Here is a 20072-nt window from a genome sequence, read left to right on the forward strand (position 1 = left end):
ATGGATATTATATATAAAAATAAGTAAGAATAGTTTTAATGCAATAACAACAAGCAGGCCAGTTTGTCAAAAAAAAAAAAAACAACAAGCAGGCCAGGACAAATTTCTTCTTTTTGAATGACTTTTTTGACAAATTTTCTTCTTTTTGACTGAAAACTACCGTAATAAACATATTTAATTCACTATTTAATATTCTTTTTAAGGAAATATTTAATATTATTTACGATTACAACAATCGTAAGAAAATAAGTCCTTGTGAGCTTAGCTCAGTTGCTATGGACAATGCATAAAAATATGCAAGGTCCGGGGTTCAAACCCCGGCCACCACAAAAAAAAAATCGTATGAAAAGAAGATTAGGGATGGATAGCGCAAATGGTCTGAGTTAAGGGAAAAATAATTGGAGGTTTAAGTTCAAGTAATAATAATTTTACAAACTAACTATTAACATTTGCCATTAAAAAAACTCATAAAAAAATATAAGATTTCAAAAATAATAATGAAGATAAATATGAACTACCATATTAAACATGATATTTAATTATTATTTACATTATTCTTGTTGTATTAAAGTTTGATTGGGGGATAGAATTTATTGAATAAGTTAGGCGAGAGCATTTATTTTTTTAGTCAAGTGATTTAATGGTTAGAATTTCATTTAGTGGGAAATTCAAAGTTCGGAGTCCAACCTCTGCATATATAACATGATGTTCATACCAACTAAGTTATATTCACAGGGACGAGCGAGAACATTTTTATTAACAAAAAAAGAAAGCAACTTTATTTTGATTCAATGGTAAAATGTAACATAATTATTTCCATATCAATTTGAATACACAATTAACCTCAATCCCTTTTTTCATTTTGCTAGAAGTTGTCAGATGCAATTTAATCAGAGATCCTAGATTTGAATCCAACCTTTGGGGTCAGGAATGCCAGCAGGATACGCGGTTAAAAAAAAAAAAAAAGTCTTGAGCAATATCATGTCACTGTTACAATCAGTTAATAACAACATCAACAGTTAAACCATCTGAAATCAAGACATTCTAGGCAACATTCTTCATCTCACTGTTCACACAAACTAAATAAGCAAGAACCCCTCATAAGGTCACTAAAATGTATATACAAAAAAAGAATAGACAGATAAGATAAGACATGTGCTCAAAAAAAGTTAAGACATGATGAGCACTTTTGAAACATGTCTCCTACTGTGACACAGTACACATGATCATATATTAGTTACAAATTAGGGGTCCCTTGCATTCATCATTTGTCCATCATATTCAGAACATTGTTTCAAGCAGTTTTGGTGAAGATAAAGCTGCTACACCATTGAGCTACACACAAACAAAAAAAAAAAAGTACTCATTATGATCATCTTGAAAGTTATGTTACAAAGTAAATAGGTTTACTTTATACAAAATATCAATATGTATAGAAACAAGACTTGAAAACATAAAAACTCCCTTTCTGACATACCTTGTCTTGTGTGTACTTCTTGCGGATGGAGGCTAAAGGGCAGTCATCATTACTATTCAGTTGTAGATCTTGTAATGCAAGAACTGTAGCTTTCAAATCTGATGCTTTGTAAGAGGCATAGTGTTCAAGAGTTGGATTCTGCAAAAAAGTTAAAAACAGAAGTATAAATTAAGGTTGTGTTTTCTTTGAGTAATTTCATAAGGAAGGAAAACATGAAAGAAATGCACCAACCCATGGGTGGCTTGACTGATCTAATGTCCATCTTGCCAGAAACAAGGCCGATGCAGCAATCATAGAAGGAAGGAAATTTAAGAAACCATAGTTCAACAGTGTTAGTTCAGCCAGGTAATTTGTCAAGTACTCCAACTCAATGCTAGGTCTCTGCATGTTTTATTCAATTGGTAAGTGATTAGAAATGCTCAATACAAATCTGGCATGTCATGGAATAATCAGCATTGTCCCAGATCGATCTTTTTACCTTGTAGGAAGCTTGTGCCGCTCGAAGAAACCTCCTACGAAACCAAGAATGTACTAAGATAATTGCAAGAGGATCTCAAAATTACACATATTTTTGTAAAGACTATTGGACGGTAGAAGAAAGGTTGACGAGAAGCACCTGAGGAAAGTTTTGGTAGTAGGAGCAAATAGTTGATATGAAGAGGACTTCAGCACTAGAGATTCCAGTTTTACTACCTGTCAATCAATACATTGAATATTCTGATAAGAATGAGAAGTTTCAAACCACATACTCTGACATTACAAAGCAGCATATATATTGTTATAAATAGTTAAGCATCATTTTTAAGACCCTAAATGAAATCTAATGACTAGAGGATATATTAGTAGTGCTTGAGATTCTAAGTTCTCGTGTTGTTATATCCATATGAAACTGCTACTTTCAGTTTCGATGTATGCTTTCCTTGGCACTTTAGTAATAATCATTTAAGCACTAATCATTCATTGTTGAAAGAGTAAGACTTACCTCCTCTTTTGTGTATGTGTTATCTGTGATGAAGCAGAAGTCTTCAATACGAGGGGCGTTAATTTCTTCGTATTTTCTTCAATCACATATGAAAGAAGACAAATGAGCATTATTAAACATAATGGAACACAAGGGGCCAACTTCCTTGGAGTTGAGAACTTACGAGGCAATTAGCATGCAAGTAATGCCCAGCAGCTGAAGTCTCTCTTTTTCAATACAATTTTTGGAGAGAAACCAATCAATGAGATATACAGCGAGGTAAAGAGTGTTTGCTTGCAATTTGTATCCCTCAGAAACCTGAACACGAATTCAACACATGGGAAATCAATGCAGTATTCATATTTAATCAACTAATATAATACACATCAAGGTTATAGTGTCTAATAAACATTAATATCTATCTCATTAGTACTTTGAAAAGTAGCTCAAAAGAAATATACATCAGTGTAAGAAAGAAATCAGAAGAAGCAGCTTCACAAACTCAATATAGTTCATATTGTTCAGCAAAACTTGGAAGTTTGAATATGCGGTTACAACATGACTATGAGAAAGTCGAATAATGCATACCTCAACAAGCCAATCAACCAGTATTGCACGCATGCTTGGAGTGATATCTTGCTGTACTGTTTCCATGAAGTTAGGATAAGGCCTTCTTGACAGCTGAAAAAATGAAATGTTAGACAAACAGCTTAGAATAAAAGGAAAAATCAAAGAGAAACTGTTGACAGAAAGACTAAGTATTAAATCATGCTTCAGTTGAATATTTGATTCACTGATTACCATGCATTTCATAACTATGTGCCATAAAGCAACATTGGTAGAGACACAGGGCATTAACGAGACAAACCTCAGCAACACGCAAGTGGTCATATATATCAGCAGCATAGTGGCTGCATAGTTGAGGATCTTCAAAATCAGCATCTATGTCAGCGACATCTGGATGCTTTGACACATCCAAAAGTTCAGAAATGTTACCTCTCTTGGCTGCAACAATTTGTGAAGCTGAGACCAAAAATAACCACAACTAAGTTACACCAACTAACTAAAGTCATTTTTTTTATAAAGTTCTTGAACAGATTTCTTTTATGGTAGTACTAAAGCAATGCATAGACAATGTACTACAAAAATAGAGGAAAACCTTTCTTTTGAGAACTCGAAGGCCAAGCAGATATTCTAGACGTCTGGCTCTGAAGCAGATTATTGTCTGTGCCACACTGGTTGACACTAATCCTAAGAGGTGCATTGTCTTCCAAATCATATAAGCACCTGACATCTTCGGATGATCTAAGCCGCATTTCCATTGAACTCACCGGTTTTGAGTCAGCTATGAACGGTGGTAGCTCAGCAGCTGATGGAACCTCATTTGAAACATGAGGTTGAGCAGGCTTAGCCACCTTCCTTTTCTTAGCCTAGCAGTTATAAAAGTAACAGGATTAGTCTTAGAACCATTAGTATGGGAATAAAAAAGAAAGTGCCTATCCACTATTGAGATATGAATCCTTCAATACATTTCAAGACCAAAACAAGAACAATTTGATATTGGATATATGCAACCTGAATTTCAGTTGGATTTAAGCAACTCCTTTTTGTATTTACGCCGCAATTGTTAGTGACATCTTGAAGAATTGCCCTCTTTTTATGAGGAAGATATGTAACATCTGAAAGTGCTCTTTTTGAATTGGCTCTAAGTGGCTGCTTCTGATCCTGAGTTCCTGGAGCTACCTCCTTCATTGGTGGTAACTGTCCAGTTGTACTTAAAGCCACAGCTTGAGCACGAGTCAATCGACTTGAAACCTCTCCAGCTTTCAGAGTGACACTCTTCCTCATCTCTACAAGATCCAAAAATCCAAAAGAACTTTGGATACTCAATCTTGGTGCTTAAATTCTGTAACACAAGAGAAAATCATGAAACTTGAAAACAAAAGTGTACATAACTAAATTTAAACACAGAAAATGTAAAGGAACCAAAAACAATAAAATTTAACAAAGAAAATTAAAAATTAAATATAAAAGGGCCATTTTTATGTTACTATCTGCAATCAGTGGCAACATTTTTAAGCTGATCAACAACCCAACAATAGTAACATCAAAGAAACACACACTATCCTTAATGCATTCATCAATTTTAATAATAACCTTGATGTTTGAAGCAATCACAATACAAAACCATGTTTCCAAATGCACATAGAACAATAGAAACCCTTGAATTTTTAATATGTTAATTAAAAATGATGAAACATGAAATTGACAAACTTTAAACCATGAAACAAAAATGTTTGGATGTCAAATTTTGGAAAGAACACACATTGCCAAAAATAATAACAATAAAACAAAGACAAAACAAACAACATACATGGTCTCTTCATTTCAGCAACATAAAAATGGGAAATAAAATTTTTTACATTTTTTTTTTTTGTTCCTTAAAATGTTGTCCAAGTTTCCTATTTTAAAATATGTATAAAAAATTTAAAGTTTCAAACCTTAACCCATTTTTTTTTTTCCTCTTTTAAGCTCATTTTATCAAAAACCCAAATCAGAATAACCCAGAAACCCACCCAGAATGAAGTTAATAAAAAACGTGTCTTTGTGTATGAAAAATGACCTGAGATCTATGCTGCAAACTTCTTCACCAGTTCCATTGAAGGAAGATAAAAAGTCACATAGAGAAAAAGAGAAAGAGAGAAAAAAAAAGAGTTTTTTTGTTGTTGTTGTTGAAAACAGCTATGATATGAAGAAAAGAGTGAGTGAGTGAAAGCGGGATAGTTATTTGGTTTAAATGTAAGAAAAGAACAAAAAAACAGATTTAATAAATAAATAAATAAAAGAAAGATAAATAGTTGGACTAGACTTTTCAGTTAACTTTTTTAAGTTGACTCAATAAAATAAAGTGTAACTAATGTATAAATGTACTATACTATCTCACATTACTTTCTGACATTTCTTCTACAACACTTTGTATACAGTTGATTGGTTCAAATTTATGTATAGGTGTCACATTTTCAAGCTCATGTGAATTATTCATTTCAATAAATTATAGAAAAAATGTTGGATAGTCTCTTGATAACACTAGGAGGGTGACGTTTAACCTGGGAATGGACTCTTTTTTCCCACCATGGGAAAGTGTCCTTTTCCCTGCCACCTGTAGGTTGGTTACCTGCACTTAAAAAAAAAACAAAAAATGTAAAATCAATTTTTTAATATTGTTTCTTCTTTCTCCACCACTCCCCTCAATTACTATTGTCAACCAGAAAATCATACTCCCTCCGTCCCGGTTTAATTGACCTACTTTGGTTTTTCACACAGATTAAGAAAAGTGTATAAATAAAGGGGAAAGTGGAATATATTGTATTGGGAATGATAAAAGTAGTATTATTTAGTGTTATATTGTATTGGGAATGATGAAAGTTGTATTGAAAATTGAAATGGGTCAGTTATTTTGGGACACTTTTTTTTAGAAAATGGGTCAGTTATTCCGGGACGGAGGGAGTATTGTTTTTTTAACATCATTTTATTCTTCTACATCCAAAATTACGATGGTTCTCAAATACTATGCTTCTCAAAATACGATGCTTCTTCTTCACAGTTAATCTATCTTCTCTTCTTCTTCATTGCTGAGACATTTTTCATCAAAAACCTTCCCTCAATCACTCCTAATCTTAAACGATTTAGCATTTAAAACAGAATATATGTCGATTCTGATTGAAATTTCAAAAAAATTGGGGATAATTTATACACGGATCTGTCACCTCTTTTGCATATGAATTGGGTTTTATTTTCAATTGGGATTAGTTTATAAAGAAAGATCCATCCACTTTTAAAAAAATCTTGAAGGTTGAAAGATCCATTCATTCTACGTACAGTGAAGTGAAGCAATTTCAAGCAAAGGAGTTTTTCAGCATTTTTTCGATTGAAATAGTTGTTTATCAGAGAAATAATTTTTAACCATTTTAAAAATAAAAAAAATCGCTTGAAATTATAAAGAAATAATTTTTCACCATTTTTTTGTGTTATGTTTGCTCTAGTTAGAAAATTGTTAATCAGAGACTGAAATAATTTAGCTTGAATTGTTGAATCAGTCTTAGTGTTTTACATATTTGTTTAACATCAACTGGGTTGTTTTGGGTATAAGCTGAGATACATCTATCTCCATTAAAGCTCAAGTTGTTGGTGCAGTTGATAGATAAAGTTTAATATGTGAGATGTAGTAGTACAATTTCCAGGAATATTATGTTAATTATTTGTGCAAAAATCATGAACAAAGCCATATGTTGATTTATTATGGATTACAATGTGCAGAAGGGATTCTGATGAAATTATGAAAGAAGGAATCGAATAATTATTTGAGAATGAAGAAGTTTTTTTTTTATATTTCAAAAAAAAGAAGTTTTTTTTTCTGAAAGGAAGAATGAAGAAGCTTGAATGTTGTTCTGGGAGATACAAAGTCACGTGAAGAAAAAACAAAAGAAAAACAATAAGGCCCATTAATTCATACAAACAAAAAACAAAACAAATGCTATATTATTATTAATTAATTGGTGGGGCCGGAATTTTTCTTACACGGTGACCAACAACAAGTTGCAACAATTACCACTTCTTCCATCTCAGCCATCCAATTAAAATACAATTAAATCTATGGCTATAAATGACACTTTCCCATCATGGGAAAAAAGAGTCCTTTCCCATACTAAACGTCACCCACTAGGAGTAGTAAGTAGGATTATTGGAACTTATTTATGGTAAGTGAGATGTAGATTTTGAGATCTGGAGTTTTTTTACTCTTTGTTTGACTTTATTGTTATGGAGTAAAGATTATCTTTCCGGCCCAATTTAGATCTTTATAGTAAGAAATGATTTTTTTTGGTGGTTGAGATTCGAACCCGAACCTTGCATATTTTATGCATTGTTCATACCAACTGAGCTAAGCTCACGAGGACAGTAAAAAATGATATTCAAATTACTTTATTTCGTTCTTATTATAAGAGGAAAAACAAAAAACTTGTAAAGTATTAATTATATCCATTAATATTAAAAAGACAAACATTAAATGAAGGTTAAAAAAGTCTTTTAAGCAATAAATGCACCTTAAAAGATATGTTTTTTTCTTATAATTAAAACCAATTTGTTTTTTAAAAAAAAACTTTCCTATATTAAGGACAGGAGGGATAGGGGCTGCGGTTTTATTTGACTGATTTAACATTTTAATACTGAGGACTAATTAATCCCCAACTCATTATATTAGAAAGATTAATTTGTCCTCAATTTAAAATATTAGAGACTTAGTTTGGTACTCCATCCGTTTCAAAATACATGTCCAAGTCAACCACTTCACATATGTCAATGCATAATTTTGACCGTTAATATCTTTAATTATCTAAAGTAAAAAATTATAAAAATTTAATATATTGAAAATATTTGTCGAGACAAATCTAACAACATCTTACATGCTAATATTTGTATTTATACATTAGTAAAAAAATATGGTCAAAGTAAGTCAAGTGAATAGTGCACATTGCAAAAATTGGACATGTATTTTGAAACGGAGGGAGTATTATTTTTTGTCGACACTAAATTGGGCCGCGGGAAAATTGTCGAATCAATTTTGGTTTTGAAATCTTTTTATAAAAAAGTAAAACTCAATAAACACTAGTTTAATGGTGTGATCTCTAAACGTAGTTTTTAATGTTTTTCTTAATAAAAAAATGTAATTTTTAAAGTCATTTTATATGAATGCATCTAAGCCATGATTTTGAAAAACCAAATAGAGTACAATACCCCGACAAATGATAATATCAGCAAGATTATTTTTGTTTTCAAGGGGATGTGTCTCCCAAAATTCTGGTATTTTTTAATAAACCTTTATCCTATAAACATAACAGGATTTTATGGTGGACTTGAGAAAAATGTGATATATTTTTCTTCAACGATCGATGTTAGTATTTTAGTTGTTAGATTAGTTTTTCTCCTTCGTCCGAATTTGAATATGGGATCTCGAACTGTTTTAACTCTTGGCTTTAAACTGGTTCGAGCTACTCAACCTTCGAAAAAATGCGATATTTGCCTGTTCAACTTGATAGATTTTTCCTTGGTTTGAAGATAGTTTAAAATCTATGCATGAGTGTCGAAAACAATATGCCAGTGAAATATTATTGCAAAAAAATTGCAGTGAAACAGAAGATCAGCTAATACTAATAACTATAAAACTCGCAGAGGAAGTAACTATATTAGTCTACATCTATATATTCTCACTGCTAAAACAATTACAACATTTGAATCTGAATGAATCCAAGACATTCTTGGCAAAATGCTTCATTCTGGCGCTTAGTCGATATCAGACCACTAAGCAAGAACCCTAAACAAATAGGTCATAAAATGTATATACAAAAGATATCAAAGAATAGACATACAACTTAAGAATGGTTGGAGGGAAGATTAGATTAGATTAGACATGATGAAGTCTCCCTCTGTGACTTGTACAGATCATCATATATCAGTTACAAATTAGGGGTCCCGCCCGTCCCTTGCATTCACGTGTCCATCATCTTCATCTTCATCTTCAAAACATTGTTTCAGGTAGTTTTGGTGAAGACAAAACTGCTACAGCATTAAACTGCAACAAAAATTCTCATCATGATCATAATGTATAGGACCAGGATTTCTGAGGAAACGTAAAAACTCTCTTTGTGCCTTACCTTGCCTTGTCGGTATTTTGTACGGATCGCAGGTAAATGGCAATCATCGCTATTCAGCTGTAAAATTTGTAATGCAAGAACTGTGGCTTTCAAATCTGATGCTTTGTAAGAGGCATAGTGTTCAAGAGTTGGATTCTGCAAAAGAAGTATTCATATAAATGAAGATCATGATGTTTCCTTTGAGTGATGTAACTTCGTATGGAAGGAAAACATGAAAGATAAACACCAACCCATGGGTGCCTTGACTGATCCAATGTCCATCTTGCAAGAAACACGGCAGATGCAGCAATCATAGAAGGAAAGAAATTTAAGAAACCATAGTTCATCAGTGTTAATTCAGCCAGATAATTTGCCAAGTACTCCAACTCAACGCTAGGTGTCTGCAATTTTTTCAGTTGGCAAGTGATTAGTCATACTCAATACAAATCTGGCATGTCTTCAAGTAAACAGCATTGCCACGGATCAATTTTTTCACCTGGTATGAAGCTTGTGCTGCTCGAAGAAACCTCCTAAGAAACCAAGAATGTGCTAAGATAATTGCAAGAGGATCTCCAAATAACACATAAAAGTTCCTTTTCTTTTTAATGAAGACTATTAAAAAGATAAAAATTCCAAGAAGTACCTGAGAAAATGTTTTGTTGTGGGAGCGAACAGTTGATATGCAGATGACTTCAACACTTGAATCTCCATATTTAGTACCTGTCAGTCACATAATTTATGAATATCTAGGATCCAACAATAACAAAAGTTTCACAACATTTATCATTGAAAGTGCAAGACACACCTCCTCTCTTGTGTATGTGTTGTCCGTCATGACGCAGAAATCTTCAACATTGTTGGCATTAATTTCTTCGTACTTCCTTCAATCATATATGAAAGAAGACAAAAGAATGTTGTTAAGTACAAATGTCACACTATAGGAATTTGAATGATATTATGTTTAAACGTTATCTTAGTTGCTACATTGTAGAACAAGATGGAAGAAGCAAATAGAGTTATACGTTGCCAGGGGATGAATAAGATAAATCCATCTTTCTTGAATTAGTAACAAGGATTCTGGTATATTTTCTTCTCAGCGTAAGCATAATGGAATTTTTTTGGTATGTTGCAAATGATACAGCTACTCCCAAGAAAAAAAAAATAATAAACAATTTTCCTTTTCATATTGTGAACATCAATACATATGCTCTACCAGAGATTATGAAACTATGAATGAGAACACGAGCGGTCAAGTTCCTTGAATTTGAGAACTTACGAGGCAATTAGCATGCAAGTGATGCCTAGCAGTTGAAGTCTGTGTCTTTCAATGGAGTTTTTGGAGAGAAACAAATCTATGAGATATACAGTGAGGTAGAGAGTGTTTGCTTGCAAATTGAATTGCTCAGAAACCTGAAAACAAAGTTCAACACAAGCAAATTCGATGTAAATTGTAATATTCATATTTCATCAACTCAATATACATCTAAACATCAAAGTCAGAGGGGAATCAGAAGGAGCAGCTTCACAAACTCAATTTAGTTCATATAGAAAGTCAAGTAATGCAAACCTCTACAAGCCAATCAATCAGTATCGCACGCATGGCTGGAGTTATATCTCGCTGTACTGTTTCCATGAAGTTAGGATGAGGCCTTCTTGACAGCTGAAAAATAAAATGTTTGGCAAACAACACGGCATAAAAGGCAAGATCAAAGAGAAACGGTTGCAGAAAGGTGAAGTATCAAAGCAATGATTCAGTTCATATATGCTCTTTACCGATTGTTATGCATTTTATAAAGTTCATAACTACATTTTATGCTAGTACAGTACTATGCTAGTTATTATTGAGTACATGACACGTGAAAAAAATTAAACTCAAAGTTCATCACAGTAAAGGGATAGCAAGTATCTAAGAAAATGATCAAGTTGCAAATTTTTCTTAGGGGCTGCAACATCTCAAAATTTCAAAATTTTGTTTATATAGCCATTGATAAGAATGGACCTTTCTGTTTTTGTATATAATACCATTGGGGATGTTAAAATGAGTCAGTTGAATGCTGAGTATATTCTTGTAATTTCAACATAAAGGGATATTGGTATACACAATAATGACAGGGCATTTACAACACAAACCTCAGCAATACGCAAGTTGTCATATATATCAGCGGCATAGAAGCTGCATAGTTGAGGATCTTCAATATCAGCATCTATATTAGGAATATCCGGACCCTTAGGCGCATTCAGAAGTTCGGAATCACTATCTTTCTTGGCTGGATCAGTTTGTGAAGCTGCTGAACCCAAAAATAGCAACACAAAAGTTACATCAACTAATAAAACGAAAGTGTTTGATATCATAATATGCAGAAAACTCATATATTACAAAAATGTTGGACAAAAGTAGAAGAAAAACCTTTAGCTTGAGAAATCAAAGGCTGAGCAGATGGTTCAGATGTCTGGCCACCAATCAGATTTGAAGGTGCATTGTCTTCCAAAGAAACGGATGGAACCTCAGTTGAAACATTGAGTTGATCCGGCTTGGTCAGCTTTGTTTTCTTAGCCTGATAAATGTTAGTGACATCCTCAAGAGCTGCCCTCTTCTTACGCGGAAGGCCTGTATCATCAGAGACTGCTCTTTCTGAATTGGTGCCTTGCGGATGCTTCTGACTTTCTTGTGCTACATCATCCTTCAATGGTGGCAACTCTCCTGTTGCACTTAAAGCAGCAACTCGTGCGCGAGTTAATCTAACTGGGACCTCTCCAGCTTTCGAACTGACACTCTTATCTTTCTTCATCTATACAAGATCCAGAAGCAATGGATACTAAATCTTGATGTGAGAATTCTGCAATACAATAGCCAGTTATGAGCCAAATGAAAGGAATCAAGAAAAGTAGTGTACATTACTAGATTAGTAAATGTAAACATAGATTGGATCAAAGAACCAAAAACAAGAAAATGTAATTAAACAATACATAAAAGACACATCTTTATAATTTTGAATTGATCAACAACCTAACATCCAAGAAACACACTTTCCTTGATGCAATCAACAATCTCCAAATCCATGTCTTGAAATGCACAAACAACAATACAAACTTTTGTTCATTCAAAATGAAACACCATGCAATTGACAAACATTAATCATGCAAGAGAAGTATCTAGATGTGAAATTCAAAATTTAACTAAACCCATTTATCTTTCTACATCAGAAACAGTCTTCAAATGCAGAACAAGAAACAAAAAATGCCATTAATGTTCATATAAAAATATTGTAAAAATTACCCATCTGAGAATGTGTATCAAAGATTCAATCTTTATCATTTTTTTCTCGTTTAAGAACAATTTCTCATAAACCCAGATAAAATAATCACAAATCCAAGAAACCCAACAACAACAAAAAGGTGTTGAAGAAGAATGTGGCATTTGTTAAAGAGATTTGTGCATGAAGAATTACCTGAGCAGAGCAGAGCTGAGGATTATGCTGAGAGCTGCTCCACCATTGTTGAAGAAGAGAAGAGAGATGAAGGGTCACTCACAGAGAGGAGAGGGGAAGCGGGATGTGGGTTTGGTTCAAAAACAACATTGGAGTAACAAACAAATTACTAATATATAAAAAATGTTTTTGTTTTAAAGAAGGAAAAGAAATGATTATTTGACTAGACTTTGAGGTTAGTTTTATGTTGACTAAGTAACGCTTCATTGATTGAGTGTGAGTGAAGCCATGCGACTCAATTTTATAATTAATGATAAATGTCACATTATTATGTAGTAACTAGGATTGGGAGAATTAGTTTTTAAATTATGTTTTATACACACTTGAATTGTATAAGTCACATGTACCAACCAACAAGAACGAGTTTAGATGAAATAGTTAGACTCTGGCATCGCACATCACGGTGAAACAATGTTTGAATTTTGATTGAAAAATGTATAAAATTACACATGTTAAACCAATTTTATCGAATTCTCCCTTCTCTGGTAGGGTGTGTGCATAGTTCGTTTTTTCTTTTTAAAATTGAAATAAAAAATAAGAAATCAGGGGGTAACAAGAACCATAACTCATGTAAAATGTTAATTGTGTCTAAAATTATGTATTGTATTTAACCTTAGATGATACCTCTAAGTTTCAGATCTAATATATGTCTCATTCATAGTTTATCAAAAATAAATTATTGTGTATTATGTGAAGGTATTCTTTTTTCACGTTTTGGATAAGGCCCGTGAGTTATGGATTGCATCATCTAAAGATAGAGTATTACTTTTCCCACCCTATGCCTTTCCTAGCGCGCCCTATTTTTTTCCAAAATTACCCTCGGGGATTTCCGGATTATATAATCCGGAATGAAGCAGTGCACAGAACTGAAACAGAACTGAAACAGATTTTCATGTCATCGTGGTTTTTATCATTTTTTTTCTCAATAAATCATTATATATGTTTGTATAAAAGACAATTAACTTAAATATTATATCAAAAAATGATTATATATATATATATATATCATTATACCAAAAAAAGTTGAATTTATATCATTACACATTTCACCTAATGATATACATTTCAACTAAACTAATGATATATATCTAATCTATGGCGCCGAAAGATCAATGAGACTATCATCCACTTCAACCTTCACACCAGGAGCAGGACCAGCACCAACCCTCTCTCGGGATCAAGATTTTCAACAACGTACAACTCTTCATCATCTTCTATGACCTCAACACCCGCCGCCCGACTTAGCTCATTATAATCTGCCATCCGGCTGACATATCTATCAGGCCATGTGTCTGCATCCTCTCGATGGTATTGTCTCCATAGAGCGGAAGTGGGAGGAATCGGACAACCATCCTTCAATTTCAAGGCCATAAAATGGTTGTCATTCACATATGCCAGACATATCAACGGATCGATAGTTGGAGGCGGCGGTGGACCACATAGAGGGAAAAAGGTTTCTGATTTCCCAATGGACAACACAACAACCGTTTGGTTGAATTTCTGTGCGATGAGGAACCCCATATTCGGCATTGTCATCCATTTATCTGGTGGTGCAATGCCAATACCGGAGTAGGATAGAGCGTCCAAGACCTCGTTATACCGCATATCATCATTAATCATCCTCCGATAGCGGTCATTTTCTACACCGATAAGCTCTTTGTAAAGGTTGTACCGGACTAATACGTGATCATCAACAGTCAAGTTACGTAGGACCGCAACTGCTCGGAACCCACAATGGCCATCACCGGGTACATCCGTAACCTTTTCAATAAAGCCATGCATCCAAATTGGGATTTGGTCTTTGTTTGGTATGTGGACCTCAACGGGTGTTGGCTTCTTGGGATTTTTTGGAATTGGTTTAGGAGGAGTAGGAGACATGTTGCTTTTCCGTGCTCTCTTTCTACTTGTCCCTGTTGACCGTGTCTATGAACCCTGTGTTTCTTGCTCTTGGGAGTCAACAATCTCCCATAGGGAAGGGGACCGCCTTGTCGATCGAATGCTTTGCTTATCTTTCTTTGGAGCTCCTTTGGTGGTGACCTTATTTGGCGGTGGACGCTGATGTAGTAATTTTTCCTACACGTCATATAACTATGTACACGTGAGTATATATAGGATCGTTTCCACAGGGAGTTACGTTTAATCATAAGCATTTACACAATCGTTCACATTAAGGGTTTGGATATAATTTGTTTGTTTGTAACACTATATCCATATTTGACACTAACGTAAAAACGAGAGGGGATCGAACTATTTCGCTTGCGGTATAAGATAACGAGCAAGCATAACAGCAGCAATCTCTCGATCAATTAACAGACTCTAGCTTTATAACCAATATTATTACAATCATTTCTACAATATCCTTCGTGTCCAAAGCGACATCGTTATTTCTAGGTTATCGTTTAAACATTCGTGTCCAAATTCCTTAAACGATAACAAAGTCGATCGGATAACTTAATCGACCGTGTCCAGCCTGGTTAAGCATCCGAAAGCATAAAAATCTTGATTAAAAGTAATTATCAAAGGTTTACAAACTTGTCAAGAGTGATATAACATAAGATAGATTGTTATTCTAGTTCTAGATTCAAGAGTTTGTGTCCAAATCATCTTGAATCTCTTTGAAAGCATTAAAAGCAAGAATAACAACAATATTGAATCATATAGCTAGAACCATATATATTAAAAGATCAAAAGATTACATAATAGCTTGATTGTTACCTCAATACTACAAAGAAGGTTAGTTACATATAGACATGTAAACTAATGCAAGGAATGAAGGAAAGATGAAGATTCCATGCCAAGATCCTTGATGTCTCAATGAATCTAGGGTTGAATCTACTCCTTAATCACTTGCTTTGTGTTTCTCTCTATGAAATAGCTCTAACCTCTCTCTAGAAATGTGTAAAATGTTTTCAATGGAATAGTGAATTATCTAGAGAGAGGGAAAACTTGTATTTAAAGGGGCTGAAAACGTGTAATCTCGCTTAAGCGAGCTGCATCTCGCGCAAGCGAGATGCCTAAATATCTAACAATAACCAATGAAGTCTTGCCACGTAGCCCTGCTCCTTGATGAAGTTGTATCTCGCGTAAGCGAGTTAGACCTCGCGCAAGCGACGTTGCTTGAAACTTAAACCGCCTTAGAATCCTGCTTGAGCGACATGGAAGCGAGATAGAAAGCGAGATGCTCATCTGTTCCCTGGAGAAATCTCGCGTAAGCGAGATGATCTCGCGTAAGCGAGATTCTAAAATTCACAAGCGACCCTGGAAGCGAGATGCAAGCGAAGGTTGAGCTTCTCCCTGGAGGAATCTCGCTTAAGCGAGATGACCTCGCGTAAGCGAGATCTGCTTGGTTCACACAACTTGAGTTTTGGTCCTTGCTTGTCATTTCCTGCATAAATTGGGTAGAATTAGGCATATAAAGCATAAATGGTATAATTACAACAATTGGTTGCTTTTCCGTAGATAACTTGCATAACAAGTCACTAAAAGTGCCTCTTGTAACACATGAAATATATTACTTTTGAGCACTTATCAAACTCTCCCCAACTTAGCTTTTTGTTTGTCCTCAAACAAAACAAAAAAAATCAAAAGGAAACTCACAAGGCTTTGGACAAGCTTTCTAGCACACTACCAAACAATTCAAATCAAATAAAAATTTTCAAGTGGTGATTCAAATGTGAAAGCACCGGCAAGCATGAAGTTCTCCATTATTCCTAGCACAGCTATAAATGTGAAACAAGTCCTAAGCACAAAATACACATCATAAACTTCAAAGTATAAACATATCTATCTATGAACCACACCTAACACACTTCTTTGAAAGTAAATGCAATATAATGATAACAATGAATGAGGTAATGAACACACATCCAACAATCATGCTAACATCCTATTTAAGTTAGGTGTCCATCCAAATATCGTCTCAAAAAGCATAAAAGCATGGATCAAAAGGTCTTGCAAGGGTTATAACTTGGCCGGGCTTACAAAAGAAATGTCATATGTGGGGCAATTGATCAGAAAGCCTATCAAAGAGGAACATTTTTTTGTATCACAACTTGAAATCCATATACTTCCCTACCAAGAATTAAAACCTTTGGTGATTAACAATCAAACTTATAACCTTGACAACTTATTCTATTTTTGATTTTTCTCTTTCTTTTTTTTTTTCTTTTCTTTTTCAAATGTACAATTTTTTTTTTCTTTGATTCAATGTTGTCAGGTTATTTTACAACTTCACCACAACTTAACATATAATGCCTCCTTTTTCTCCCCAACTTGAATACAACAAAACTCTAATTGAATGTTCCCCTATCCTAAGGCAAGGGACAAAGTACAAAAAGGTTAAGGGTTCAACAAAGTAAAATTATCAAAGTCCTATAAGATTCAACCATGAACTGGATTTTTGAAAAATTTCAGGCAAATTCAACAAGCATTGTGCTTATGAATATTGACAGTTCATGTTTGAGGACTTGATTCATTTGGCTCAGATTGGGGTATCAGATACTCGCTCTTCTCACAGGTAGGCTTTATGTGGTCAAGTAGGTTACTCTCAATTCAAAAAGTGCCTTGATCCTTTCCATGCTTTTAAACAATTCAAAATAGTTATCAGATTTAACATAACTAAAACAAGTTAGACGATGATTATCGGTCTCCAGCATATATACAACAGATTGAAGCTACCTCACATTTAGGTTAAGTACTAAGTGGTTCAAAGATATTCATGTTTATGAAAAGACTTAAATGATCTATATTTTGTGCACAGTACAAATTTCAAATTCATAGCAACACCTAGAATAACAGGAAACCAATACCTTGGCAATGCGCTTTCTCACAATTCATATCATTATCACTCACCTGCTTTTGCTCAATAATTGGCTCCAAAGAGCACTTTAAACTTTGATGTTCATGAGCATTATTTTTCTTTTGACTAAACACAAGCAAGATTAATCAAAAATTTCATCCAAAGCAATAAGTTAAAAACCAAACAACTAGCTAAGCTATTTAACCCAAAACGAAATTAAAATTAAACCAAAGTATTGAACACCCAAAACCGTGCTCAAAAAGTATAAGTTCAAAAGCGATAAAATTGTTCCAACATAAAAATAAAAACATAAACTAAAAAGTCAAAGCAGAAGTCAAAGTAAACTAAGCATCAAAAGAATGCGGTCAGTGTGCCGCATCATCATCCATATCATCCTGCTGAGATAAATGGACACTGGCTGTCCTCTCTGGATCATCATCGACACCATGCACACTAGCTGTCCCATGCACACTAGCTGTCCCATGTACACTAGCTGTCCTCACCGCATCACCACCAATGTGGACACTGGCTGTCCTAGTAAAGTCATCAGCTGCTCCACCAAATGCTGCACCACTGCCCCCTCCTGGGTAGATTGGCCTGTCCCCAGGCCACATGCAAGAATCATAATACTGTGCAGGAGTGAACATAAAACACCTGGGATCCATGTGAGCATCGTAAAGATGCGAGTAAATGCCCTGGTTGCTGCGGAAGATAGCAGCCTGCTGATCCATTATGTGATTCTCTCTCAGCTCCTGTGCTTGAGCTAACTGAAAGGCTTGCTGCTGCTGTGCCTGAGCTCTCTCAACTGCTCGCTGCTCATACTGAGCCATATATGCCTGAAAAGATGAAAAATCAAAAGTGCCTGACTGCTGAGGTGGTGGCATAGTCTGGTGAGGATCATCCTGCTCTGGATCGTCCTGGTGAGGATCATCCTCAGGTGGAGGTACTTGAGAAGAAGAGGCAGCACCTTTGGCTAGTGCTCTAGAAATGTAACCCCGAATGTATTTGTCATCAATGGGAGAAACCAGCTCTTCAGAAAAAGGCTCGGTAACTGGCACCTCATGATGCCTAAGTAATCCCATAATAAAGCCGGGAAAAGCAAGCCTGGTCTCTGGTCCCGCTACACCACCGAGAGCTACATGCTTCAGCTCTCTTGAAATAATAGAAGCCAGATCCACCGGCCTTCCTTTGCAAATGTGCCAAATCAGAGGAGGCATTATTCTCTTGGGAGTTGTGGTGACATGACTCTTCGGCCAGACATTATGAACTAAGAACTTAAACAGAATTCCAGCTTTTGGCCTCATATCAGTGAAGGCCGCCAAATTGCGGTTACCCGCTTTGGACTCCATATATGTCCTACCCGGTAGCAAAATCTCCCTCTCAATCTTTCCAAGATTCCAATCAGCAGCTCTCTCTCTCTCCCCATAAGGACACAAGGCAGGTGTGTCAGGGTCATCGGACTCAGGTAGGGTGTAAGGGTTGCCTAGATACTCATTAATGGCATCCCTATCGAAGCGGATGGTCTTTCCTCTCACCATTGTGGTGTAAGAAAATGCAGCATGCATTTCCTTAGCATCACAATCTGGTAAGGAATTGGCATAAAACTCTCTCAAGAGATCCAGGTTGATTTTGGGGTATGGGTTAAGGAGTTTCTCCCATTTTCTCTCAGTGAAAACGGCTGCTATGTCAGCATACTCTCCCTCAGGGTTAATCCGGAAAATTTTGTCATGCCAAGTTTTCTCTTTTTTCAGCTCGAGAAACCTGGCATAGGTTTTGTTGGAAGTGTAAATGGTACGGTCCGGGTTTCTAGGTAAGGGTGCAGGACGGTTTACAACACCGGATGAGGAAGCAGTGGTTTTACGTTTCTTGGTTGGTTGATTTTTAGGGGCCATCTGCAAAACAACCAGAAAAACCATATACAGTATAGCAACAATTGATCAGCACAGTATGGTATCAAATGGAAGTACACAGACTAGATTAACACAAAAGTCAGAAAGAACAAGAAGGCACTGGGCTATCTCGCTTGCAACTCGCTTAAGCGAGGTCAGAAGCGAGATATTGAAGAAAAATCTGGGCAAAAATATGAAGTCTCGCTTAAGCGAGAAAATTAGTTAAGAACTTCGCTTAAGCGAGATTCTCCAGAACCTGCGAAAATCAACCCCAATTCCAGAATTTTCAACCAAACCCACAATATTTTCAACCAAAATTCAACCTCAATCCTCTACTCATAAAACCAACTCATGAAAAGAAACCAAAATCAAGACTTGTGTTCAACATTAAATCAAAACCCTTATTTTCCAAAGATTCCAAAATGGGTCAAAATTTACACAATTGAATGTTGAATAAAAACAGTGATGATTTTGATTCATTTTCATTGTTATGAACCTAAGGAAACAGTCTCTAGTCACAAACACCTACATCTAACCCTAGCCATTCTAAATTTGCATAAAGCATGAATTTTGAAATTGAAAAGCATGGCACAGAAATATAAATCAAACCTGTTGAAATGATGATGAATGAAGCAAGCAAATGATGATGAATGAAGAAATATGCAAGTGCTTGACTATGGTTGAATTGGTTTTGATTTTAGGGTTAAAGTTTGTGAGGAAAAGAAAAGTTTAGAGAGAATGGAGAAAAGGAAAGTTGGAAAACGTAAATG

General features: G+C 35.0%; 3 protein-coding genes across 4 annotated transcripts; all 3 read right to left on the reverse strand.

The window, feature by feature from the left end:
• Positions 1–982: 982 nt before the first annotated feature.
• On the reverse strand, positions 983–5209 carry LOC146951385 (cyclin-A2-4-like). The gene is made up of 12 exons (XM_085747353.1): positions 5062–5209; positions 4014–4344; positions 3598–3868; positions 3307–3461; positions 3027–3119; positions 2623–2756; positions 2460–2535; positions 2094–2170; positions 1956–1989; positions 1709–1858; positions 1478–1615; positions 983–1335 (listed from the first exon to the last, which is right to left on the reverse strand). The coding sequence occupies exons 2-12, from the start codon at positions 4284–4286 to the stop codon at positions 1282–1284; spliced, it is 1455 nt and encodes a 484-aa protein (XP_085603479.1). The 5' UTR covers positions 4287–4344; positions 5062–5209; the 3' UTR covers positions 983–1281.
• A 3463-nt stretch (positions 5210–8672) lies between these two features.
• On the reverse strand, positions 8673–12700 carry LOC146951386 (cyclin-A2-4-like). 2 transcript variants are annotated; one of them, XM_085747355.1, is made up of 11 exons: positions 12577–12700; positions 11535–11964; positions 11258–11412; positions 10695–10787; positions 10404–10537; positions 9933–10008; positions 9771–9847; positions 9624–9657; positions 9379–9528; positions 9149–9283; positions 8673–9066 (listed from the first exon to the last, which is right to left on the reverse strand). In XM_085747355.1, exons 2-11 carry the CDS (start codon positions 11914–11916, stop codon positions 9013–9015), a joined length of 1290 nt encoding a protein of 429 aa, XP_085603481.1. In that variant the 5' UTR covers positions 11917–11964; positions 12577–12700; the 3' UTR covers positions 8673–9012. The 2 variants fall into 2 exon arrangements, with proteins under 2 accessions (XP_085603481.1, XP_085603480.1); XM_085747354.1 differs by having other exon boundaries at positions 11258–11415.
• Positions 12701–13752: 1052 nt separating this feature from the next.
• LOC146951387 (uncharacterized) lies at positions 13753–14493 on the reverse strand. Its single transcript, XM_085748729.1, has one exon. It carries the CDS (start codon positions 14491–14493, stop codon positions 13753–13755), a length of 741 nt encoding a protein of 246 aa, XP_085604855.1.
• Between the last annotated feature and the right edge of the window lie 5579 nt (positions 14494–20072).

Source organism: Medicago sativa, chromosome 2, assembly GCF_051527215.1.
Source record: "Medicago sativa cultivar Bolivia chromosome 2, Bolivia_mono, whole genome shotgun sequence".
In the NCBI taxonomy this organism is placed as follows: Eukaryota; Viridiplantae; Streptophyta; class Magnoliopsida; order Fabales; family Fabaceae; genus Medicago; species Medicago sativa.